The sequence below is a fragment of the Branchiostoma lanceolatum genome, chromosome 11 (genome assembly GCF_035083965.1).
Source record: "Branchiostoma lanceolatum isolate klBraLanc5 chromosome 11, klBraLanc5.hap2, whole genome shotgun sequence".
NCBI lineage: Eukaryota > Metazoa > Chordata > Leptocardii > Amphioxiformes > Branchiostomatidae > Branchiostoma > Branchiostoma lanceolatum.
This window is the reverse complement of record NC_089732.1, coordinates 9,272,701-9,298,402: the sequence shown is the minus strand read 5'-3', so window position 1 is coordinate 9,298,402 and position 25,702 is coordinate 9,272,701. Positions and strand designations below refer to the sequence as shown.

The window sequence follows — 25,702 nt, the reverse complement described above, 5'->3', positions numbered from 1 at the left end:
AACTGATGTACGCGGGGAAGTGTGCTCGGCCTGCTAAATAATCCCCCTTAAAGAGCCTCCTTAAAGTATACTGAGAGCATCGCGCTGAAAGGCAACGCAAGCGTGAGCTCAGCAAGGAACACCAGAGCACCCTGGGTGCGAACCTCTCGCTCGATCGATGACGTGTGACTTAGTTATAGTTACGCTTTTTTTCCATATTAAAAGGCATGTACTGTCATTGCTGCTAACTCTGTTTGAAAAAAGACCAGAACAGTTTTCCACGCTTTCTGACAGGCTTTCTCGCACTGTGAATGCTTCTTCAGTTTATACACGCCATGCTAAAAAGTTACGAAAAAGTTGTTCCGACAGTTATTCATTCGGGTGGAAAAATGTGCAACGTATCATAAGTTAACAAACAGGTTAGACTCCATTTGATGCAGAAGTCATTGCGTGTGACCTCACGCTAGCCTAGCCTTCGTCATTATCACTCATGCGTTTAATGCCAAAAAAAAGAATTAAGGTGCTTTTCAATTCATCTCCAAGATGCTAAATATCACCAGCTTTGACCCAAGCTAAGAGTTCAGTCGCTAGGTGTGTGAGTTTTGTCTGGTAGAATCGGCGATTGTCCTAGGACAGATCGCGATCGAAGTCTGTCCTAGGACAAACGGCGATCGCAATCTGTCCTAGGACAATCGCCGATTGTCCTGAATCGCCACCTCTACTGTAACATATATATATAGGATATAGCTTTGTTGGGCCAATGTTGAGACAACATGAGCTTTTGTCATTTCTCATTTTGCGAGCAGGTGAGCATCCTGCGGATATCCTACAGGTAACGTTACCCTTCCGTCCCTCCTTACCACCCTTATGGTTTGTCCAATCAGAGGGCAGAAGGGAAGCCTACTTGACCACGCCCCTTCATGCATGCTTCATTCATATCCCCGGGACATCACGCGGCGGTAGGGCATTGTGTAACGCGTGCTTGTCATCAAGGAAGCAACGGCCATATCCACGTTCAACCGCCCCATAATTCAGGCATCGAAGCGTCAGGTGAAATTTTCTACAATTTGTTACATGTAACGTTATGTTGTTAGCACAGTATTATATAACCTCCTTGGTAAGACCGAAACGTAGGGGAGTCTATCAGTAACCGCACGGTACACTAGCTGCAAGACAAAATTATGAAATTGTGAAAAAACGCGCGAAGAGATCACAAAAATCAGTGCTTGATATTACAAGCAAGCATTGCAACAAGTATAGAGAGACACTGTTCATGCAATTAGCCATACAAATTGTATTGTTAAGAATGGATCAGATCGTTTTTCTATACTGTTGTTGGCTTGCAACTGGTTTGGGAGGGGGGCCGGTGGCAGTGTCCAATGATGTGGGATAAATCATCTATGGCCAGACAACTGAGTCTACAAATTGGGCTTCTTTTATATCTTTACGATATGATAATGACGCTGTTTTGTGAGCGAGGAAAAATCGTGAAGTTTTGGGGACATGTCGGCATTTTAACAACCAACGCTTCCGCAAAAATGGTGTTGGTTTAGAACGCTGCAATCTTCCCTCCAGTATCTGCTTGGAGTTGAGATACTAAAAACTTGCTTTGTCATCATCACAGCAGTGCCAAGATGCACGTAGGCACCAAGACTTGTGAACTTGGCATGTAGAATGCAAGTGGATTTAAGGGGAGAAAAATGGAGTGTAATGTTTAGTTCGCAGTTGAAACAAGGGGGTAGGCAATCAGAAAACAGAACAATTTAGTTACATTTTGGCAGTGAAGAGGTGAAAACCGCGAACATCAAAGCACCCTGAAAATTTCAACATTTACAAGATTCATTCATGTTCCCGATGTCTTTTTCGTGACATTGCACAAATCAGGTGTTTTCGAGGTCTTTGAGTTTGCGATCGGGTGATACCAATCATATGCGATCAGCGCAAGGTTCCCATGGTTTGAACAATTTTGCAGCACTCAAATATAAGTGCTTTTACCCCTATTGTGAAGTTAAGTCTTAATCAAATTTACAGTACACTGTATTTTACAATGTCAAGTTTGAATTTCTATATTTGTGGTTACCCATTTGACAGAGACCCCTTGGCACAGCCACCAGTCTGACATTAGTCAATAACGTAAACCGCCAAACATTCGTAGCAGTTTCTGCGGTTGTCGTGGTGCCTCTCTACTGCGAAATCAATAAGGTATAACCCTTACAATTTGTTGGTCACTGATTTTTCAACCCTGCCAATCACAAATACATTTGTACGTAAGTTAGAGGTTTAAGTTAACTTTTATCAGGAAGGTTATTTTTTGAAATCGTGGATGGATCTTTATATATGTTGGTAGGGGTTGGCAAAAGGAATAAACAATTATATTTTTATTTTATTCCCGTAACAGTTCCTTGGTGTCACTGCTGCACTTTTCTATCCCTTCATTCGCATTGTAATAAGACAAAATTATTTTTATCCTTACACCGCTCGGAAAACTGTTCACCCATAACCGGGATGATGACCCATATAAATGTTACGGCTCACTGATGACCCAAAGTATGATAAATTGTTTCTTCTTTATGAAATGATTAATGTTTATTGTGTATCTTATGTACAGTATGTGTGGGATTATGTGTGGGGAAATCCCACGCTAAGCTAAGCCAAGTAGCAGTTTTTTCTAAGCTCTGAAGAGTCTGATGTACCGAATCTTGTCATTCAACCTTTGGGGCTGGGAAGAGAGTTCGACCAATAACAGTTATCTATTTTATTACAATTATTTGACGAAGGTATGAGACCTCTGAACTCTTATTTGTACATAAATAGAGAGAGATAAACCTATATTGTGTATTCCTGATTGGTTTATTTTGTTGGCCTTTGACCTCTCACTGGATTCAATATGTAGGTAATCCAGTGTACGTAAAGGTTAATGATTGATTAACTGAGGGATAATGCTGATGATAAATCCCAGACTGTACCATTGGTGTATGCATGTCTCAAAGGCCATGTGTGTTTCCAATAGCATACAAAGGGTAACATTAGTCTTATATAATGTACTGTGCATAGTTATATAACATAACATAACATATATAGCCATGACCGTACTAGCTATGCAAGATAACCTTCACCTCCCTAATGCCAACATGTGTGAACCAGCAGTGCTTTCACAAATTTTCTTTTCCGTCTCTCTTTGTTTTTTTTCGAAATGAAACACAAGTTGCATGTTACATGAATAGTGTACATGTTATAACAGCTGTTGCAATTAGTATGTAAAAGCCGTCCGCAGATTTCCTTGTAGTAAAGCCTAGTTATGACATTGACACTATTTTATCTTAGGTTTTATAGTTTGTTATAGTTTGTCTAAGAAACAACAAAACTAAATGAAATAGGCTATTCAACTCATGCTCAAAAAGTAGATCCTGAATACATTAATATGTAACTATATCAATTGCTATTATGCAATTTATAGATGGGGAAATTCAGTAACAACTAAATGGAGGTTACATAGTGGGGGTGTGTGCAAGTGTGTGTTGGGTGTGCGTGCCAGTGCATGTTGGGGAACTTGGGGGTGTGTGCCAGTGTGTGTTGGAGGTGTGTGCCAATGTGTGTTGGGGGTGTGGTTGTAGGGGTGTGTAAGGTGTGGGTATTGCAATGAAGAACATGGTGTTAGTTACTCTACTTTGGTCAAACCTTGAAAAAGCATGGTAATCTCTATTCTTAGGAGCTAATTCTATGTATGTAGGTCACCCCAATACTGACTGTTAGTGGTCTCTCCCTCTGCTATGAGCCATTGGAAACCAGGTCACGTGCATTCTCTAGTTACACAACCTGGGCCTGTTCTCTTTATACAATCTCCGGTAGCAGAGGATAAACCAAACCGGTCTCTGTTACTGTGTTGTATGCAGCCGTGTCTGAACACCATAGAGACTGAGGTACTTAAACGTTTGCTGTAGCTATTTACGAAAATTTTTGTTTATATGCTAAGATACAGTATTGAGACATTGAACTGATAGTGGATACCACAGAGAATACTTACTGGTAATTGGTAAGTGCTGATACAATACATTTATTGAATGAATGAATAGATTTAATTGCTTGGTAATTTTTGACTCTATAGTGCTTCTACAGACTTTTATCTTCACTAAGGCACTGTTTTCTGCATTTGTGGCTCATAGTTTGTTCTTATTTTTGTAAGTGAATTGATCGGAAGAACAGACCTGATCATCATATGTGTTGCCAAGTGATTATCATTTTTTTTATGAATCCTGCTTTACACTTAATTTTATTCCATTTACCCTGTATGAAGTACCTAAAAACATGGCAGATTTTTAAACCATCAAAACTAATGGAAAATCATTGATACTTATACAGTTTACAGCTTCATAACTATTATTAGGTTCATATTCTGATTTGCACATTGTTGAAACAAGTGATTTTGCCTGACTATCAGTACACAAGATCACATTATCTCCTTAGAGAAAGAAGAAAGACAAAGAGCTTCTGATAACGCCTGAGATTAGATATGGAGGTGGAGGTGTGGCAAATCCTTTCAGTGTACGTGTAATTTTATAACCACCTAATAGTTTGTGTGTGCATAACTGCTAACTAAGGCCCAATTTATACAGAGTTTTTTCAGATATCTAAAAATCCGCCGACATCTGAGCCTTAGATATCTGGACGCATTTATACACACCGACAGGAAGTACCGCAGGACTCACGCAGCGCGCTGATTGCACTCGTGACCCTATTTAACCTTTTGCGCGCGTTTCAAAATGGCGGGAGAACTGCCTGTGTTTTTCGTCATGATGAATATGGTATTCTTTCTTTATCTGACTCGCGTGTGGCTAAACATGAGGCAGCAAGCAAGGGTTGAGCGTAAGAGGCGTTTGAGGTACCGGGGAGGACGACAGCGACCGGTCAGAATCAACGCTGCGTTCCTACTCGCTGCCCTTGTCGTGGCGGAGGGGGATGGGCCGATCCACCGACCGATCTGGCATCACGAAAGATGTCGGTCGTCCGTTTGGGAACAAATGGTCCTTGATGCTAAGAAGTTTTCCCGCTTTATCGCCCGCCAAATATGCAAACTAGCGTGAACCCCGACCTCCAGATGTCTTCTACGCGACACATTCCGTTTAGACGTCCGGCTGGAGCGGTCGGGGACTCCCGCTGAGTTGTCGGGCGAATGCTTCAGAGTGGTCGGCTGAAATTTTCCCGACATCTAACAAAACCCTCATTGAGACCATAAAATTCCTGTTTAGACACAGAAAAAAGCTGTCGCCTGGCAGATATCTGCAGTCCAGATATCTAGACAAGCAGTGTGTAAATTGGCCCTTACTGTCAAACATCTTAGCCACAAAAATGCAGCAGCTATGGACATATCATATTACATTATGTGCCAAAAGCAAATAATGCTAGGGAAAAAAGCGAGCCCAGCTATGCAGTTGCCATAGAATTTAAGCCAGGCCATTCGTTGCTCTCACGCATAAAGAAAAAATGCCTAGTCATTGCCTACCGGTTATACATGTTCAGTCTTTACCTGTGTGCGGTCAGGGACTGTAGTGTCAGATTACTTGGCAGCTATCCAGCTTTGTGAGTGTGAATGAAAGCAGGGATGAAAGGGGTGTGGTTAGGTGCCAAGGGGATATGATACTGTCCTAGACTACATATCCATACAACTGCAACACAATTTACAGGTATGTGGTGTTTTTTATTTGACAAGGCGTATCATCCAGGACAACGCTAACATTTGTTAATTTACTTAGAATCTGACAGTCAAGGAAGTGGCAGCTACAAAAAATGTATAAAAGCTGTTTGTCAACACTCGGCTTAAGCCTGGAGGTAAATCAAACAGCATGAATTGTGTGTAGAATTTAAGGCTAGGGGATTTGAATAGTGAGAGAATTGATTCTGTTGTGGAAGGGAAAACTGTGGTACTGGTCCACAGCAGGGTATAGAGTATCAATTGGCTTGACTTTGAAGACATCTATCTGTTGTTAGCGGTCATCCAATAGCTAGTTAACAATTTGGAAACTATACGTTTAAAATCTCCCTGACTGACTAGCAAATTATCCATTGTAATAAGTGCTTTAAGAGACCTCAGTTGGGTCCAAGATTTTATCTCCCCATCACACAATTACTGTTGTCTTGTTTAAGTGCATTTCAACTGATCTATTATGTAACAGAGAGGTTTGCAAACATATATTATACAGTAACAAAGTAACAATGTCCTGCATTTTGTTTTCGTGCTGCCCGGTAAGGGGGGATTGTTATCAGATCTGGAGACATTCAGATCGCATGGTTATGACTCATTATGAGAGTAAGATCTCAAGATAGTGGAGAAAATGATGCATTGGAAGACAACGTGGTCAAATGAAAAAGACTCAAAGTTGACGGTTCCTTATTGGGACAGGCGTGCCCGGTCTCATAGTAAGAACAATACACCCTTCAAAATGATGATTAAAATACCCAACAAAATATACACTTTTTATTTCTGACCTACACTTGTTAATAAAGTGTGATCTATCGTCAAAACCGTTGAATTTATAGCCATATCTTTAGTAACCAGATGCAAAAACAAATGTTGCAGCTTTTATTACCCAGGGTCTTTGGATGGTGTTTGGCATAAAATGTACATAATAAGACAAAGGTTTTGATGCACTTTTTTACCAAATGTTGTGATGTTAAAGGCAAAACAAAACATTTTTTTGGTAGTTCCTGACTTCCTGTGTTTCTGATGGTGAGTTTGGTGGCAGAAAGTTTGCAAAATCTGACTCCCATGACTCCAGCAGTACATTGATCTGAAAAACATCATGTGCCTCTAAGTCATTGACCTTGACAAGGGGCAAAGCAAACAACAAATGCTTGGTCATAGTTGTTTATTCCAGCCTGTTGACCCTTTACTGACTTAACTTAAGAGGTGTGGCATTCAACTGAAACTTTGGTTTCGGAAAAAAGAGACAGGCAAATATTTTAGTGGATGACCCTTTCAGAAAGAGAAGGGTAATCAAACAAGAAAGTTTGTCTTTTTTTCAAATCTATTTAAAGGTATTTGATGAAGACGCAAACCCTGAATGTTCACCCTACCATGACGCAGCAAGTTGTTTTGCGTTGCACAGAAACAGTGCGACTGTAGCTATGGATACAGTTTTGTTTTTACCGGCGCCCTGATAATGCGCAATGAAGGTGAAAGAAAATGAGAGTGGTTGTGTGTGTACAAGGCAGGTGTAAACTTTTGATATTGTCAAGAACAAAACCTTCATGTCTATAGCCTGTAATTTAGTGTAAACCCTGGCTTTTTAGCATATTGTTTCATATTTATCACTTTGTATTTCTGATGTTTGTGAAATGTGCAAAAACCCGCCATAAACCATCAAAATTTGCACTTAAGTAAAGGTAGACCTTCCTGCCTGATGTGGACCACAATACCATGCAGTAATTGAAAACAATTACTAGTAATCATCCCGAGTGTCAGCACTGATGCTACAGATTTGTCAGAGGTCCTCTGTTTGGAAACACAACATTTCCTCCCCAGGCCTATAAACATCACAATGGAAAAGTCACATGTTGGTAAGACTACTTGGGATAAATCACTAGAGCCTGGAGTAAAGGGAAAAGAGCATAAGAATGGGAGTAAAAAGTGTGTCTATATATCGATAAAAAAAGCTGTATGAAGTTACAAAGTGTGTTTTGCTCTATATATTTTATCTGAAATATATCTTTTTGATAGGCATTGCTGCAGGTGTAAGACTTGAACAGCTTTGACTTAAAAAATAATACTAGTAATAAGATTGTGTCTCCTCCAATGGGGCATATATGGTATGTGCCACAGAGTCGCTGAAATAGCACATTAATTTATGTTTCACGCACCATGCACACATTTTCATTGTACAGGCAACTGTGTGCAGGTGGGTGTGTTTCTTACCTGGAGTTCCTTCAGGTGTTTTAACTTACAATCTTACATATTTTTCTCAGCTGGACTTAGCTTAAGCTGCAAATAGCTAGTAGGGTTCTATTCTAAAAAGTAATAACTTCAGCTTCTAGAAAATTTGTGGCCAACTTGTGTCGCTCACAATCTTACACTTTATGGATGACTTTTTTTTTTAATGTGCAGACAACTGTGTAAAGATAAATGTGTTTCTCACCTGGACGTAAGCAGCAGATTAGAAAATATGGAATCCAACTGTTGTAATGAGCTGTTTAACTCCAGGTGAGCCAGGAAAAGTTTAAAGGGATTTGTCAAGAAATGGTGGAAACATTTGGAAAAGGATTAGGTAAAGGAATTAGTCCCATAGTCTTTAGTACTGTATTAGAAGGCGGAGCCCAGCCCTCTCCTTCCACCGCCTTTTACCTCCCCAACTGAAATCAGGTACCCATTTTTACATCTGGAAGGAGTGAGGAAAGTCGTGTAAAGTGCCTTTCCCAAGGAAACAACTTCGGTGACATGACAGGATTCGAACCAATGACCTCTAGATCTGGGTTTTGAGCCAAACACACGATTGCAACCCCACTATGAAAAATTTGACCGAACTTTGTTCTCTTCAGTGAATGACATGACTCTTGTACAAAGTGACCTACAACTCTGGTAATACGCCCTTCAAACAAGTATCAAACAGCCAGTGTTGTTCATTTTAACCTTTAGCATACTGAAGTAGCCGTTTGCCGTTTGGCACTCTATTCTCTGTTGTATAGTTACACTTACAGAGTTAGGCAGCAGGGAGAAGGTTAATATAAATGATTTGTAGTCCTTGATTTCCTGTCTTTTTAACAAGGAAACAAGAAGAAATGGTTTATCATGGCTGATCGTTCTTACCTGTTGGCCCTTTTGGACTTTTAAGTCAGGTATTCAATTGAAACTTTGGTTTTGACAAACAAAACAGGCAAATATCTTATTGGATGACCCTTTTAAAAAGAGGGGTAATCAAACAAGAAAGTTTGTCTTGTTTCCAAATCTATTTAAAGATATTTGATGACAAAAACAAATTGTCATGTGGGTATATGGGTATTTGGTGAAGAAGCAAACCCAGATTGTTTACCCCACCTGATGCAGTAAGTTGTTTTGCAACACACAGAAACAACTGAATGTAGCTATGGGTACAGCATTGTTTTTACCTTGGGCCTCAGTGCACAATGCAGGTGGTTGTGTGCAGTATAATGCAGGTGTCCGAAAATTTGAAATATTATCGAGAACAAATTGTTTTTAAAGTATCCGCATCTTCATTTTGTGTTGCAGTATTTCTGATGTTTGTGAACTCAGAACTGTGCAAAAACAAGCTGCACAAGACCTGCTTAAATGTCCTATTTATATAAAATCCATCACAATTTATACTAATTAGATCCTCCTGGTGTAGACATACTGTCCACTGGTAGATCGCTTCGGGTGGACTAATTATACTAGTATGCAGTCAAACCTGCCCAAGAAGATCACACAGGGGACCTGAAAAAGAGAGTCTATTTGGACAGGTGGTTTTCTTGAAGAGAAATGATTCACATTTCTATGACCAAGACATCCAGTTTCCCCCTAGCATTACTGATACATTTTGTAAGCCACATTCTGCAGGTAACTGTTGTGTTATAAGGTATATTGCTGTTTTTACTGGTTATAAACATCACAAATTGGAAAAGTCATATGTTGGTAATTACCTACTTAGGGCAAAAAACTGAAGTGCAGGGAAAAGAACATAAATACAATCATCCAGACCTTCTCGAGTTATCTTGTTGACAGACAGACAGCCACACACACACAAATGCTACCGAAAATATAACCTTTTTGGCAAAGGTAATTAAATAGACCCTCCTTGTGTAGACAACAACTCACACTGGCAGGTGCCCTAAGGGTGGGGTTATTATGCATAGTTCAATTACCTCATACCATTTCATGAGGCTTAAACTGGAAATCTTCTAGTTGCTATAGTCTTTATGAAATTGAAAATGCCACTGTGTACCACATGTGCGTGCGGATTTCTTATCAAAAGTGCTCAAAAGCGGCACAAAATTAAGCTACATGGTGTTCTTTTAGTTTCAAGCGCCTAGTTTAAATAGACCGATACCATAGCCCTGCCCACCTCCGTCAAAAGATAGAATTGCAAAATTAAAACATAAAAATGCAAATATTTGACGGACATGCAGTCACTCTCTCATTGGTCGAACCGTTAATTGTGATGGACAGTCAGGATCAGTCTATTAGGGCTTGGATTTTCTATCAGTTCTCACCACACAACGACATCGTATCTTTGCTCCTTTAATATCGATATGTAATGGTATTATACCATTACATATAATAGTGTTATTGAAACTTACTATGTGTAGGAATGACTAGAAATTGGAGTTTTTTTTATTCAAGTTTCAAGCCTTGTAAAGTGCTCTTGATGCCTTTAACTTACATGCTCTTTTGTCTCTTCTCCCCTTCAGTGTGTCGAACTTTCCCTAATATTGTCTGCATCCTGAGGACACAAAGTTGTTGATCACCATGGCGATGACCAAAGTGCTCACAGGAAAGTACCGCACCACGGGCATGGCCCCTCTGGACCTCTCCTCTTGTAGTAAAAGGTAAGGAATTGACCAGGAACTACTATGGGAGGTAGATACATCTATATCCTTCATAGCAGCCTCTTGGCGGTGTTTTAGAATTGCAGCTTTCTTTGCTAATGACATATGGTTGCTGCCATGTTCTAATGATAGCTGTTTTCTTGTTACTGGTAATATCAAGGTTTTAATCTCCTTGGTAATATCCATCTGATTCAAAAGAAGACAGAAATTTTACAAAACAGTACTTGTCATATATGCATGATTTTGTGATGTCATATCACATGATCTTTGCTTGCTGTATATGCTACACGCAGTGTCATGATTATAACTTTCACTACTGGTTCATGTAAAATGTACTTAGTCTTTACTTGTGGCATGCAAATTAAGTCATCAGCAGGAATAGATTTTGCATGCATTGTGTAAATTGCATCATGTACTATATTTTTTTAAAGTGTCAATTTTGTTATGTTGTTTGACATATCTTATTTGCTGTTCTTTCCAGTGACATCCTTGAGTATTTTGAAGCCAGCTTTGACTTGAACGAAAGCCTCTTCACTGGGCTCAAGGGTAAGTTAGCTGTGAAATTGTTGTTCAAAAAGAAGGAAAAAGAGAGCATAGACTAAAAAGGATAGAAGAAAATTTATTTGAACACACAACTTCCTGATCAGTTAATGCTGGGAATTTATAATCAGCGGTTACTGTGGTACTTAAACCTGTGGCTAAAAGTATGTAACATTCACAAATTGTCTGTCCTTTTGTACTATGACTAATTTTGCTTGAAAGTATCCAAAAGAGGATGAATATACTTAAATTTTCTTTCCTTTTTCCAGATGAAGATGCCTTCTACAAGTGTCCTGACCGTCTGCGGCTGCCTCTGATCTTCTACTACGCTCACACGGCCACCGTGTTCGTGAACAAGCTGATGCTGGCAGGGATGATGACAGAGAGGGTCAACTTGGACTTCGAGACCATGTTCGAGACTGGAGTAGACGAAATGTCCTGGGATGACACGGTAAGGATCGACGCCGTCGTCAGATTGTAAGATTTTTTTAAAGAAGTGCTTTTTTAAAGAAAAATTGAATGTCTGCTGTCAGTAAGTGATCCTAAATTTCTTACTGACATAACTCGAACAGTTCATCGAGATAAATGCTACAAGGTATTAAAGATGGTTTATTCTAATTGATATTTGTTTAGAATAATAACCTAGGAAAACAATATGCTTCTCTCTCCTCTATGCCGCTTACCAGTCCCATGACCGGGGATGGTCGTGGGGGCGCTTTGCAGCTGCTGAGCACACTGTCCTCCACCTCTCTGTAGTGTGCCAGCGCTTGGGTGCTGTCAAGGGGCAGGCCGGTCCACTCCTTAACGTGAACAAATAAGTAGTTTATCTGTTACACTACATGTACTCTGAATAAGGAATCCAGGGAACACTGGACATTAAGCAGTCACTGATGTTTGCCAACTTCGTTCCTAACAGGAGAACTACCGTATGGGAGGCAGTTTCCAGTGGCCTCCACTGGAGGAGACGGTTGAGTTCCGTCGCCTGGTGCGCAATCGCATCCGCCAGCTGATCAAGGACACGCCCCTCCAGCTGCCAATCACTCAGGACAGCCCATGGGTAGGTCAGAGGTCATGGTTTTTTGAAAAAAAATTAGACAGGTGTGACTATGATACATACTGCATAGTGTTTATATAACAGCAGCGTAGGGATGTCCTTGTAGCTCAACTGTTAGCAGCCTCACAGTTGAGCTCTTGGATCCGTTTAGTTGGTAACTAGGAGACCCTGGCATAAGCCTGGTAAGGGCATCTCGGTTGGGGCTGCATCCGTGTTTCAGAAGGACTGCAAAATGAAATCCTACCTTTTTGAGTAAAAGGGGAAGAGCTAGCAAACCCTTGCTGTAAAAATGTATCCTGCTACTGAAACAGCAAGGCAACTTGCTGTCCTTCCTGTCACTAGGTACTACAAGGGTCTGAATGAACGAAGAGCAGCAGCTGGACTGTGCATTTTGCATGTCTACAGAACAACAAATGTTGGTAGTACTAGTACCTTAGCTGTCAGATAGGAGTCTAACTGCAGCTGCCCTTCCCCCAGTGGGCGGTGATGATGGGTGTTGAGCACGAGAAGATCCACATCGAGACGTCCTCCGTGCTGATCAGGCAGATGCCCATCACCATGGTAACGACCCCGCCCAAGTGGAAGTACGCTCCAGAGACCACAGGTATGCTGCATGTCATGAATTCTTCTTGTGGTTATTTTGTACATTGACATCACAGAAGAAAATGTTAGTCTATCTAATTCTTGAAACTTAAATATAGCAGGATTTTCTTTTAACAATAAAAAGATTAATGGTAATCTATGTTGAGGCCATGCTGTTCTAACTGTCCAGATTTTCCAAATTTTATTATGCTTTGGAAGTAAGTTTCAAAACCTCTTTTTTCACTACATTTGAGGACTGTCTTCAATGATTATTCAATGCTTGAATGTGCTATTAAGTATTGTAAAAGGCATTCCACCATCACAATTGAAATCAACTGGCTTGTTGATACTTGTGTTAATAGTCTTCCTACCTTCACCCCTTCTACCACCAGGCACGAGTATCAACAAGAACCCCCTACTACGTGTGGAGGGGGCCGAGGTGACGTTTGGTAAACCAGAGGACTTCCCTTCCTATGGTTGGTGTGTGGAGTATGGTCAGAGAACTTTCAAGTAAGTGTGGAGACTGTTAGACTTAGAGTGAAAATTTCATCATGTGTGTGGCCAAGACAGTAGATGTAAGGTTAGATGTGACAGGTTGCAAAGCTGGTGTACAGATACAGATATACAATGTACTCAATAGTGCAATATCTTATTTCACTCTCCCATGGCATTGGCGTCGGTGTGGCGCAACGGTTAGAGTGTCTCAGAACCAATAGGTCCCGGGTTTAATACTCACCACGCCCTGACGCTGTGCCCTTGGGAAAGGCACTTGACACGATATTCCTACCATGGCGGTGGAGTGACACCCACCGAGCCTCTTCGGTTAATCTGTCTAAACAGCGTGCAAGAAAAAAACACTATGGATTTGGTTGCCGATGTGCCAACATCTAGCACATTTGCTACTAAGAACCATTAAAATTATTATGATTATCAATTATAGCATTGAAAATGCAAGGGTGACTTTCCTTTTGCCTTGTGGTATTTCTGTTTGACAGTCACTCTGTAAAAAGTGAAGTTTATCTTTTTTAACTACCATTTCAAAATTCTCTCGCAGTGTTCCAACGTTTGAGGCATCCAAGTTCAAGGTGACCAACCGTGAGTTCCTGCAGTTTGTGAAGGAAGGAGGGTACGAGAACTCCTCCTATTGGACAAAGGAAGGTAGGTCAAAGGGCAGAGGTCAAATCACTTCTGTAAAATATACTTCTGATAGTTCAGCTCCACCAATAGGAAGGACCCTGTCACATTTGTTTTATGATTAATCACTTCACTTATTGTCTGTAGAATTGTCTGTAGTTTCTTTGGTCAGATAACCAGATTACTATAATTGCTAATTGACATAATTGCTACCTCAAACTAAATGGTAGTCCACAATCTAGGACAGCACACTTCAGCTGTTATAAAAGTTTGATTTTGAGTCTCAAAGGATAAAGTCGTATATCACATACACAGCTGATCGCACCATCATTGATAGAAGGCATCGACATGTACAGTTACTGTGCTGTTTTAACAACTGTATATCTGTCAGGACACTGATTATGATGGTTGATCAGGAAGATCATAATTAGCCTGTGTTTACACAATCTCTCGCTGGCTGGGGTTAATGACCCCCTCCCGGGGGCGGTACAGTCAGGCCGGCCGCTTAAGGAGCACGCTTTAGTCAGGCAAGAACATTATTGTGATTATGTGATGCAAAATAAAGTCAGCAACTGGATAGATTTTCTAAAAAGTTGGACATTTCAGATAGCATCCACTACCCTTCATCTGAGTCACGACACTTTGTCCTGTTTCAGGCTGGAACTGGCGATGTTTCCGTCAAGCACGACACCCCGCCTTCTGGGTTTGCACTAAAGGTAAGAGAGGAATTTTGATCCTGTGATTGACTTTCATACTTTTTATCAATCAACAATGAACGGCTGGTGTAAAAAGAACTATTGTATTTTCTTGGTATGTTTTTTTTTAAAATTTGTTTATAACATTTCAGGTTGTAAGTCCGGCTGTGGGGCTGTCATTTCTTCCCATTCCCACTGCCTGCCGGAATACTTCACCACAACCTACAGTGAACCAAATATCAATGACAATGATATCAGTCCTCCAAATGGGGGCCAAAATGGAACAAGCAACGGGCACCAGAACGGTACCAGCAATGGACACCCGAACGGTACCAGCAATGGACACCCGAACGGTACCAGCAATGGACACCAGAATGGCACCACAAATGGAGAGCAGAAGGGGAATGAGTGTCAGCCAGAGTTCAAGTAACCTCCTTTAATATATCTTGTATTTCTCACTGAAACATCCAGCAGTTTGGAAAGACAATGTTAACCTTAGAATATCTCTAAACCAAAGTGACTTTTGCAAACTATATGCAAAACTATTCAGTGTTATTAAGTAATAATTATTTTAAAATAATTTAAAGATTTGTCAAATACCAAATAAATAATGGACAAGAAACTATTTCGTCGAATGATCCACAGTATCTTTTATTCATTCCTTTAGATCTAGAATGTGTTGCATGTACATGTACCTCATGGGAAATTTATAGCATTTAATTGTTAAACCTGCCAACCCTCTCTCCTCATTGCCCCAGGCTGCGTGTGATGTTTGACGTGATCGAGATGCCCTGGGACTGGCCGACGGTGGTGAACTACCACGAAGCTCGCGCTTTCTGCGCCTGGAAAGGTCCGGAGTTCCGCATGCTGACGGAGGCAGAGTTCAACATGATCCAGGGCGGAGCACTGGGCGACCCCAGCAAGGGTGTGACCTCTGACCCTGTGTTTCACAAGGATCCACAGGCCAACTTTAGGCTGACCTTTGGGTCATCATCGGTAGGGCAATATTGGCTTCAATGGAAGTCATATTGTGGTGATATGATACCAGCTACAGAAATTATGTTGACTTACATTTCTAACAGTTGTTTGTGTGCTGTGACTTAATAGAATTAAGGAATCTCATGGGTACACATTCTGTCTCCCCACTGCAGCCTGTTGACCTCTACCCACCCAATGATCTTGGCTTCCACGACGTGTACGGTAACTTGTGGGAGTGGGTGGAGGATCACTTTAACGGCCTGCCTGGCTACAAGCAGCACCACCTGTACGACGACTATGCATCTCCCTGCTTCGATGCCCGTCATGGGCTCATGTTGGTAAATAAGTTCTTGGAAACTTTGACAGGTCTCATTCATGTTTACTAGGAGAAACATTTCTACCACCTGATTCTTTAAATTGGTATTAACTCGACACAGGAATTCCATGATTTTCACTGCTAGGAATGTTTAAACTTCCAAATGTTTAGAAAATATTGTTTCCTCATCATCAGTAGAAGGCCTGCTCCTTGGACCTTCTGGGGTTCTTATGCCAAAATCTTTAAAACTTGTTTTGAGTGGAAAAGGCTTACTATATATTTGTTTCAGGGCGGTTCCTGGGCCTCTGATGGTACCTACAATTCCCGCTTTTCCCGCATGGGTTTCCGCCGCCACTTCTACCAACATGCTGGCTTCCGCGTGGCGCGGACTCTGCCCGGTGCCGGGAAGTCCCCCGTTGTCATGGTGAACACAGACGTGTACATTTTAGGAGCGGGGGTGGAAGGTGAGACAAATACAGCGTAGCAAGTTTTTGAAATTTGACCCCACACACGTAGAGTGGTATCACAACTTTTGCCTTTTCCAAAATAAAGCATGTACCCTAATTGTATCTAAAAGAAAAAGGAAGCTCGATGTAGTTTTGTTCATGAAGGTTTCTGACAAGCGGAAAAATGCTGTAACAAACACTGGTCGTTCAAAAACCATCATAAAGGTTGAAATAGAAACTGGTGCCTGCTATGTTGCATTTCGTACGTGTTTGCTTATGCATCTTCCTCGTCTCGTATTTTTTAAAAAGTACAGTATGCCTGGGATTAAAGTAGACATGATGGTTTACGCAGAAATATAGAATTAGAAGGTCAATCATATGTTTGTAATGCTCCTTCTTAACAACTGAATTAGAAACTAGACAGCACTCAAACAGCAAAATACTTTGAAAGGCAGCCCTGTCTAACAAGGGGGAGAATCTTTTGAAAATGTAATCCGGTTATTTAGACATGATTTGACCCTCTCAGAGTTATTTGGAAGACCAAAACCTGCCAACTGAAAAAAAGTTTCTCATAACACAATCCTACTAGCAAAGAAGGGCAGGTAGATGATATTCAATTATAAGATTCCAATGTTACAGAGCATAAAGTTACAGCTCATCCCCTAGGCCTTTTTCCTTACAATATAGGTGTAAAAGAGTCATCTTTGTGGGAATGGAAATCCTGTTGGTTGGAAACGGCATGTTGAGTTGTGAAACCACCCTTATGTCTAATGCTCCTTCTCGCATGCTAACGCACAGTATTCTCCTCTACAGGCTGAAGACACTGAGAAGACAGAACACTCCACTCGTTTACCTTCTTCTGTTCCTTTTCTGTAATTTTCATGAATTTATCTACATCTCGTTTAGCTTCCAATTGATGCTGTCTTCTTATCTATAGAATTGCTTTTATTGACATTACGATCCAAAATGTATTGAAATGTTAATGTTTCATTCGAATTTGACATCAGTGCTATTTTTCATAACAACAGCAAAACTGAGCGAAATCTTCAGAACATTTTCTTCCCTTTTTTACCTAACATTATAAATCCATTCCTCTTTTGTCTTCTTTTCCCAATTTTGATAAAAATGCAAGTCAAAACTAAATGCATGCCTCCATTTAAAACCCCTACCTCGTCATGATGTTTGTTATAAAGTGAAAGCATGTGCTATCATATCTCGCTGTTGTTGCAGTTTGAAAAAAAAGAATTTCAAAACCCAGGTTTTTAAACAAAGATTACTAAGAACTAGAAAAGAAATATTTTAATGGGACTGAAAGTAGATGTAAATGAGAAAAAATTAATTAAGAAAGACAAAATTACAAGTTACAGTAAGAGAAACTTATTAATAAGAAAATGAGATGCTGACAACAAACATTCCTCCACTATTGAGATAAAGCATGATGCTACTTCTATTGGCTAAAACTATCAAATAGTGCAATACGACTTTGCCATTACATGCAGCTGACATAAGCTTTGTAGCCATTTACATTGTATTAGTAGGCAAAAGGTTTTTAAAAAGAAATATACTTACCATGTCTTACATCAACATGATTTTTGCAGTTGTATGTGCAATTATCAAATATCAGTCCCAATCTCAAGATGGCTTGTTAATATCTAACAACTCTGTACAAAAAAACATTTTGGAGTCCTTTGGACGTCTGAAACTTGATTGCAATGCAGCATTGTCAGTTATGTCAATAAACACCTGATTTCTGTTCCTTTCGTTCAGTCAAACTTGTTATAGTGGCCACTCTTTTCTTTGGGCCACCACGCCATTGTGGCCACTTGACTTGTTTTCAGTCTTTGTCACAAACATTTGAAATTGTTCTTCACAGCTACTTATCTCACTAACTGTTTCAAAGGTTTTGAAAATGTTAGAACAAAAGGCAACAAACACCTACAGGGTAATGCGGAATTGACTTGTTCCTTGAGTGGCCATTACAGACAGGTTTGACTGTATTTCCTCCTACCCATATCTGCTGTCTGTCCAGTTTGTACCCAACAGGTTGTGCTGGTCCTGTGACGTTGCCTTTTCCCGGACTTGCGAGGGATTCCCCCAAAGGATCCTAATTTTACATCCCGATCAATATCATCCCGATCAAACTCATCCCGATCAAAATCTCCTGTACAGGTATTTCTAGATACGTCATATTTGGTTGCTGGAAAACTACGCAGGTCGTAGTCATGTAACGTCGATGACACTGAAGTTGTCCTCGGCGTAACCCTTGCACCCCTGCTGGAAAAATGGAGCCGTCCTGAAACTGACTGTTTTGTTGTGACAGCTTTGTTTGACTCATTGTATGATATTTCTTTACATTCACTTGTTGAGATTGTTCTGAAAATGTATCCGCAGTGTTGACTCCTAACATGTTCGAAGACAATGTTGACGTTTATAACTTAAGCTCGGTGTCGTGTTCTATGACAATTATTTACAGAAGAATATATTTTTTCTTGATGGAGATCAAAAAATATTGAAAGATGAGTACCAAGTCCCATGCTGAAGTGACCTCTCACATACATAATTTCAGCAGATGCCACTATCATTATTTCTTGATATGTAACGTTGGGTAACATAAATTCGGGATTTTTCCGATAATGGTTGACTGAAATCAATCTAGCAGAACAATAAACCATCCTTTTTTTCTATTATTCTGTCAGTATCATGTACTATCTTTGCACTAGTCATATATATGGTAGATTTTGTCTCTAGTCGTGCTGACACCATAATATTTCAACTTGAAACTACCGTCCGCCGCAAGCACAATGACGGTGCTGTCGGACAGGTGTGAACATTAATTCGGGAGAGAAGATTCGTCTTGAATATCTTACTGCTAATTACATTTTATACAGCAGCTATTCGTTCCATCCTTGGATTGAGGAGAGTTCTATGGATATAGATATTTTTAAGTAAAAAGAATACACGAAAAAACGGCCGTACCGCACGCATCAGGCCTTCTGGAACAACCCGTGTGTTGAGTCGGTAGAACGTCACTCAAAGTTCACCCCCACCGTCATGGAAATTTGTACATTATTCATCGGGGCGTTAGCTGGATGCCGTAGAAATGGTAATACTATTATGTCCATGTGTTTCTGCTTGTGCTAAGAGCAAACTTTGAGGAAAATATCGCCATCAGTCCACTATCACACACAACAGACAAAAAAGTGTTCCTCGCCAACGTTTGTCGTCTGCCGAATAGCAGGATTCTGGGTAACGAATATGGCGGCGGGAAAATTCACCGTAGTGCCGTAGCAATTGGTTGCAGCAACAAAGAGGCGTTTTGATGATTAATCACACTTAGAGTCCAGTTGTAGGTTAGCAAAAGAGATTCTAATAAGTTGTATTGTAAATAATTGTGTTGAGCAGGAAGCGGATGTGACATTTGTCTTATAAACCAGCGAACAACTATGTAGTATAATTCTCCCACGAAGCCCTCAGACTGTGACAATAAGGGACGGAGAGTTTTTGACGTAGCCAACTTCGAATGCATGGTTATCGAAGCTTTTCAGACAGTGTTCTGAATACGTTAGTCTGTCAAGTTTGCATTTCTAGCGGTATTACTGATGTTGCATCTAGCACATATCCCTAAATACCCCATTTTCGAAAAATCCCGAATTTAAGTACCCCGCGAATTTATGTTACCCAACGTTACAGCTAAATAGCAAGTCTTAGTTATGCTTCAAGATTTAAATGTTCCAACTGTTGCTCTAGAGGAGCAGTTTTGTTTTGAGGTGTCTTTTGGGAGACATTTTTCATTGTTATGAAATCAAAGAAGTTTTGTTTGTGTCCTGTCTCTTTCAAAGTGTATGTAGAACCTGCATGTCAATTGTCATTATTTCAACATCTGTCTGAATAACTTCATGGCCCTTGTAAATCAGTTGGACTTGGGTTTTTTCTTTCAACTTCAAAAACATGGACTGGTCCTTCTGCTAAACAGAAGGAACCAGAATATTGGCGTCATAATTTCATAATGTACATTGTGTGTGCAGATCATTGTCATAAAATGCTTCTAATTTCTAGAGCATGTTGAATGATCAGTGGTTTTTGCAAACTTGTGAAAGTTGTGCTGAAACTTCATGTATGCTCATTTGTCCGCTTATTATTTTCTGCTTTCCTAATCCTAACCAACTCGCTGCAGTGGTTCCTGCATTTGTCGTGTCCAGCATTCATCGAGTAACTGACATGTTTATTTGAAGCGATGCCGTACTATCTTGGGTTTCTGCTACTTTTCAGCAAGAATAGGGTTTTCTAACTGCACAGGGAGAAAGAACTGTCCCTGTTTCAAGCAATCCTTCTGTATATGGCAGAAAAGGGAATCACCTGTGGGTGTCTGTTATTTTTGCAGTTTCTCTGCTCCAGGTTTCCTTTCTAACAGAGGTTCCACATTGTTTGAAGAAGGGTTCACTTGCACAACATTTTGATGCAACTGCTTGCTATGATTTTCGTGTCCCTGGTAAATTCTATTTAAAATTTGAGCTGAATTTCTTTGTCAAAACAATTCTTAGAATTACAGGATCGTTTTTAGAAAGTCACTCTTTTTCATGAAGAAATCTGCCGTGAAAATATATTGTGCCCTCATGTTTAGAGGTTGTGCAGATACATTGTTGTGCATTCAATATTTTGACCCAACAATTGATGTGGATGCTCCTTTGCAGAATAACTCTACTGTTTTAGATTTGTTCCAGTGTCACCAAAAGAAAATGTTTACCCCAATCTTCTCTCCACCACACAAATTTATAGGAATACTAATCATGTTAATCTATCCCCATGGTAACCAGAAAATGACCTGACTGTGCCAGAAACAGTCGGTCTGGAGGTCGTTCCGATGGCGAGCACCAACAAACAGTTCCACCACGAAACAGAAGAGTTCCTAGCGGCCATGTTGGCCCTGCAGTATGGGGATGGTGGTCAGAACGACTCCAAGGCCCTGGCGGATTTCTGTGTGGAGAAGGCGAACCATTATGGCTGTCCGCTCCAGAACGCCGTGCAGTTGGGATGTGGGACTGGTGGAGTAGGGTACCAGCTGGCCAAAACTTTCAAGGAGGTTCGTCCTCAAGTTTTTGTACAGACATATATTACATACTCTCATGACCAGCTCTAGTACTAGTGTTGAAAGTGAGAGGAGACACTTACACAACCTTACGCAGTGAATGCCGTAATTCCACTGCATATATTCAAAGGTCACTTAGGTGAGAACAGGCCAGTCCCGTTGGGAACAATGACTAAGCACTATAGAATCCTAATAGTGATACATGTACTGGGAGCAAGAACAATGGCTAACTACTATAGAATCCCAACACCAGCATCTTATGCAGTCAGTTTGTGAGGTCAGTCCAAAAAGAGGAGAGAAGCAGACTGAGGTGACCGTGAAAACAGTGAACATAAAGTAACAGTGAAAGAAACAAGAATTACAGTATATTCTCACTGCCACTTGTATATTTGACAAGACACTGAAACTTGTGAATCATTGTAAATACAAATACCTAGTTTGCACTTTGAACGGAAGTCCAAACTCCCCTCCCAGAAGAAAAGAATTCAAAGCAAAAACGACACATACATGTATTGTACCTGAAAGCATTTTGTAGCTGTGATTGTCTTGGGTTCCTCAGTTACATCTGCCAAACATCAGTAACCTATGCTAGACACCCTAGGTTATAGAGATATATATTGTTTTTGCTCACTATTTTCAATGTTATTGTTTTGATGCAGGTGATAGGTGTTGACTACTGTGCCCGATACCTGGATGCTGCCATTACGCTGCAGAAGACGGGGGAGTTTCGCTGGCCGACGCCTGTCTCGGAGAACGATGCAAAGAAGCCCCGTACAGAGAATGGGACCATCACTGTCAACATTCCAGCGGACGTGCAGAGGGACAGGCTGACTTTCAAACAGGTCAGAAGGACCTCCATTAACATAAATCCGCTGATTTACATAAATCTGCCACTTTGAAAAACAGTGTGTTTGAGAGATCTCTAGAAGAAGCACTCCCCAGGTATGGACAGTTTAGATATACAGTACAAGGAGTGCATCATACTGGCGACGTTGTGTTGGAGATCTGTTTAGATGTATCTTTTCACTTCAGGGTGGCGGATTGATGTACCCTGGTGGAATTACGTTAGTATCTCCAGGATCCGTCCCTCTGTCCCAGGATGGAAATTTGCTTGTTTGGACGGAAAAACTTTCACCCATTCCGTCTAGAAAGTCTGAACTTCATGACATGAAATTGATGGAAAAGTATTTTCGCAAGCCCAAAATGACCATTTTAACAAGGAAAATTAACAACATAGGCACCCAAAAAATGATGAGACAAGAGAAATGCTGGAGACAGCACACACACACACACACACACACACACACATACATGTGTGATTGCACACACACACACACACACACATACATACACACATACATACATACATGTGTGATTACACACACACAGGGTAACACAAAAACAAACAAGCATGCACATAGACTGCACACATAAAACACATTCAACCTCTTTCTGTAGTGTACTGGGCGGAATCTAACCTTTACTAAATTTTGCCATCTTATCCAGATGACCTGGGTTCCCAACGAGATCCCCAAGGTCGACCTGGTCCTGCTGGACTTCCTGGACAGGGTCAGCAACCCGAAAGGTCAGAGTTAATGACTTCTGTATGAACCCTTTATATTTTCAGCAATAGTGCAATCTTTGTTATTGACTTAAATTGCTGCAAGAATAGGACAAGTACAAAGGGAACACAGACGAGTCTATGTCTGCACTGCCCTGTAATCAGGCTGCCCTTGCCTTATATAGAGCTTATGTAAATTCATTATGGCTGAGCCAATCATCGCGCAGGAAAGCTAGAAGTGTGTATCATTGTGGTAATCCAGTAATGTTGACATGTTGTTCTTGTCCCCACCAGCCTGGTGGCTGCGGCTGTGGGAGATCGTCACTGACAACGGGATCGTCGTGGTGATCTCACAGAAGTTCGGGAAAGATGAACTTTCAGCTGACTTGGACAAGAAGTGAGTTCACATCTACTTGTACCTAAGTGTGACACACAACCACATTTTAGGTAACTACTAACAAGAAGGTTTAACTTCTTGTTAGTTCTTACCTAAAAAGTTGTTAGAATTAGACTGAAAGAAGGGGGCTTAACTGACCATTTGGACCTTGGATTTGGACAAATAGGCTAACATGAAATATCATAACATAACATAGTGTTCGGATAAGAGTCATATTGCCTATGAGATCCGCGTCTTTAGCTTAGACGCGTAGTGAATATGTAGGTGAATTTTACCTCCTCCCTACTGCGCATGCCTAACTCGGTAACCAAAACAAAATTTGGTGCCAAACAGTGACCAGCAGGCTGATGGATCAACAAACTACCTTTCTGTTGCTTGTTTGCTACAGGTTTTATCTGCTGGAGGAACAGGAGTACCAGTTACAGAACTCTCAGGGCCAGCCCAAGGTTGCTATGGCAACCATCTGGAAGCTCAAGTTGTAACCATGGCAACAGATGACTTCCTACCAGTGGCTTATCAATCGATCAAACTGATAGATTAGATTTTCGCTCTTAGCAGGAAGGTGTGACCCCTAGGTAATATGTATAAGATTGAGTTGTCAAAATTTTTAAAGATACTCCATGGAATCTTTAAAAAACAATATTTATAAAATGTATTTCTACTACCTCTACAACTAAGCTGAGACCATCAGATGGAACAAAAGAATAGAGAAGCTTTGCATCAGCAGTTGTTTAGCATGGATAGTCGTGGCATGTATAACATGAGTGGTTACCATTTCAATCAGTGACTTTAATGAAAGCAATGTTTTCCTACAAACCTTGAGAATATCACCTTCAGAGAGCATGTTTATTATGACAGTATCCTTCTCTTCATTCCTCCTGTGTATATTTTGAAAATGTGGTATTTTGATTCTCTTATAAGTTGGTGATTTTTCAAGTGTTGTTGTAATTTGGGGAAATATATTCAGTCTACATGCACGTTAACTAGCCTGGATACATGTAGATATGTTCCATTGTGGTCAAGTTTTATCACCTTGCTCTCTACCTTTTCTTTCTAAACTCTCTCAAATTTAGCTGCTTCAAAATGAATAATTCTACAGCATTTGAACAGCCTTTCCAATGCATTTCAAATGCTGTTTTGCAAGATTGACAATCTGTTAAAAAGATGCAAAGCATTAGTTTTTTAACCTCTGACCTCACTGCCAGATTTCTGGCAGTGTGTGATGTAAGATTTTGATGTGTTGTGATTGGTCATTGTTAATCTGCTTACCTTGCAACAATTCAAGGAAAGTTCTTGACACATGGAATCAGTGATGATTGTACAAAATCTTTGAGAATGAGAATGCTTTTATAGGCAACTAGAGCTAAGTGCAATGGTGTTAAACATTGATGTTTCTTTGTGTTTTACAAACCCTAGATAGATAGATATTATGCTCGCTCGAATTATCACTTACTATATAGCTAGAGCACAGATTTTCTATTGCTGAAGCAAAGAGACTGATTTTACTTGTACTGCTACTAAGTATTAGATGAGACCAGTGCAAACAATACAAGTTTATTATGTCTAGGAAAAAAATTAAATTAGAAAAAATTAACAAAGACGCACAATGTTAACTTCACATTCTTACATCAACTGTTCAAAGCCTTAATCTGTTAACAGGGTGTGAAATGCAGAAAGACTGTTTCGAATTCCATCATTCAGATGTCAGATCAGAAATTTCATATCCCTTGCCAGCGGTCGCACACCCCAAAAAAGACTAGGGTCCACAGGTTTTTGCTAGGGTCGGTCAAGTAATCCGAAACACAACATTCTCTTTCCTCAGCCTTAGTGATTTGTTTGATGTGACATTTTGTTGGTTATAAATGACACAGGTGGATATAATTATATGTTATTGTACAGTCGTGTGTAGGCTCTCTGCACATGGGAAACTAAACAGAGTTTTGTGTTGTTAAGTGATTATGGTCGTGATTTCCTTCATTTGTGTGAACTACATGTTATCATAGTACTGTATCAGACCAGAAAGGATTGTGGAAGGGTTTAAATCATTGGTGTCAATGTCAATACTTCTTCTGTCTCTTTTATCAAATCAGTAAACTCTTATTGATTCCTCCCTCCAATTTTTAACATCTACTGCAGTCCTTTCTGGTCCTTGTTAAGGTTAGGTTTTGGTTCAATTGTGGTTCTGTTTCAGTTTACGTTCATTGCATAACACATATATATATATGCACATCCAAGTAATGGTTACAATGTAATCAGATCCATCAGACTAGATGATATAACAACTTTTGCTTTTTGTAAAAGAACAATTCTCTGAAGAAATATGTCAAATATTCCTAATGTGCAACGAATGCTTTCTAAGATATTGTCCTTCAGTGAAATATACCCAATGTTTTTTTTTATA

At 40.3% G+C, this 25,702-nt stretch overlaps 1 protein-coding gene across 4 annotated transcripts; it reads left to right on the top strand.

The window, feature by feature from the left end:
- The first annotated feature begins 902 nt into the window (after positions 1–902).
- LOC136444666 (uncharacterized) lies at positions 903–25,702 on the top strand. 4 transcript variants are annotated; one of them, XM_066442338.1, is made up of 18 exons: positions 903–1,029; positions 10,375–10,512; positions 10,994–11,058; positions 11,322–11,503; positions 11,969–12,109; positions 12,584–12,710; positions 13,081–13,198; positions 13,743–13,846; positions 14,479–14,538; positions 14,670–14,943; positions 15,276–15,513; positions 15,669–15,833; positions 16,101–16,275; positions 21,072–21,337; positions 22,003–22,185; positions 22,850–22,928; positions 23,199–23,301; positions 23,690–25,702. In XM_066442338.1, exons 2-18 carry the CDS (start codon positions 10,433–10,435, stop codon positions 23,781–23,783), a joined length of 2,454 nt encoding a protein of 817 aa, XP_066298435.1. In that variant the 5' UTR covers positions 903–1,029; positions 10,375–10,432; the 3' UTR covers positions 23,784–25,702. The 4 variants fall into 4 exon arrangements, with proteins under 4 accessions (XP_066298435.1, XP_066298438.1, XP_066298436.1 ...); XM_066442341.1 differs by lacking the exon at positions 903–1,029 and adding an exon at positions 3,876–3,899; XM_066442339.1 differs by lacking the exon at positions 903–1,029 and adding an exon at positions 5,522–5,660.

Coding starts and splice junctions, on each gene's coding strand:
- LOC136444666 (XM_066442338.1), top strand. CDS start 10,433: ATGGCGATGACCAAAGTGCTCACAGGAAAGTACCGCACCACGGGCATG. Junction 14,944..15,275: donor GAGTGTCAGCCAGAGTTCAA/GTAACCTCCTTT, acceptor TCATTGCCCCAG/GCTGCGTGTGATGTTTGACG. Junction 23,302..23,689: donor TCAGCTGACTTGGACAAGAA/GTGAGTTCACAT, acceptor TGTTTGCTACAG/GTTTTATCTGCTGGAGGAAC.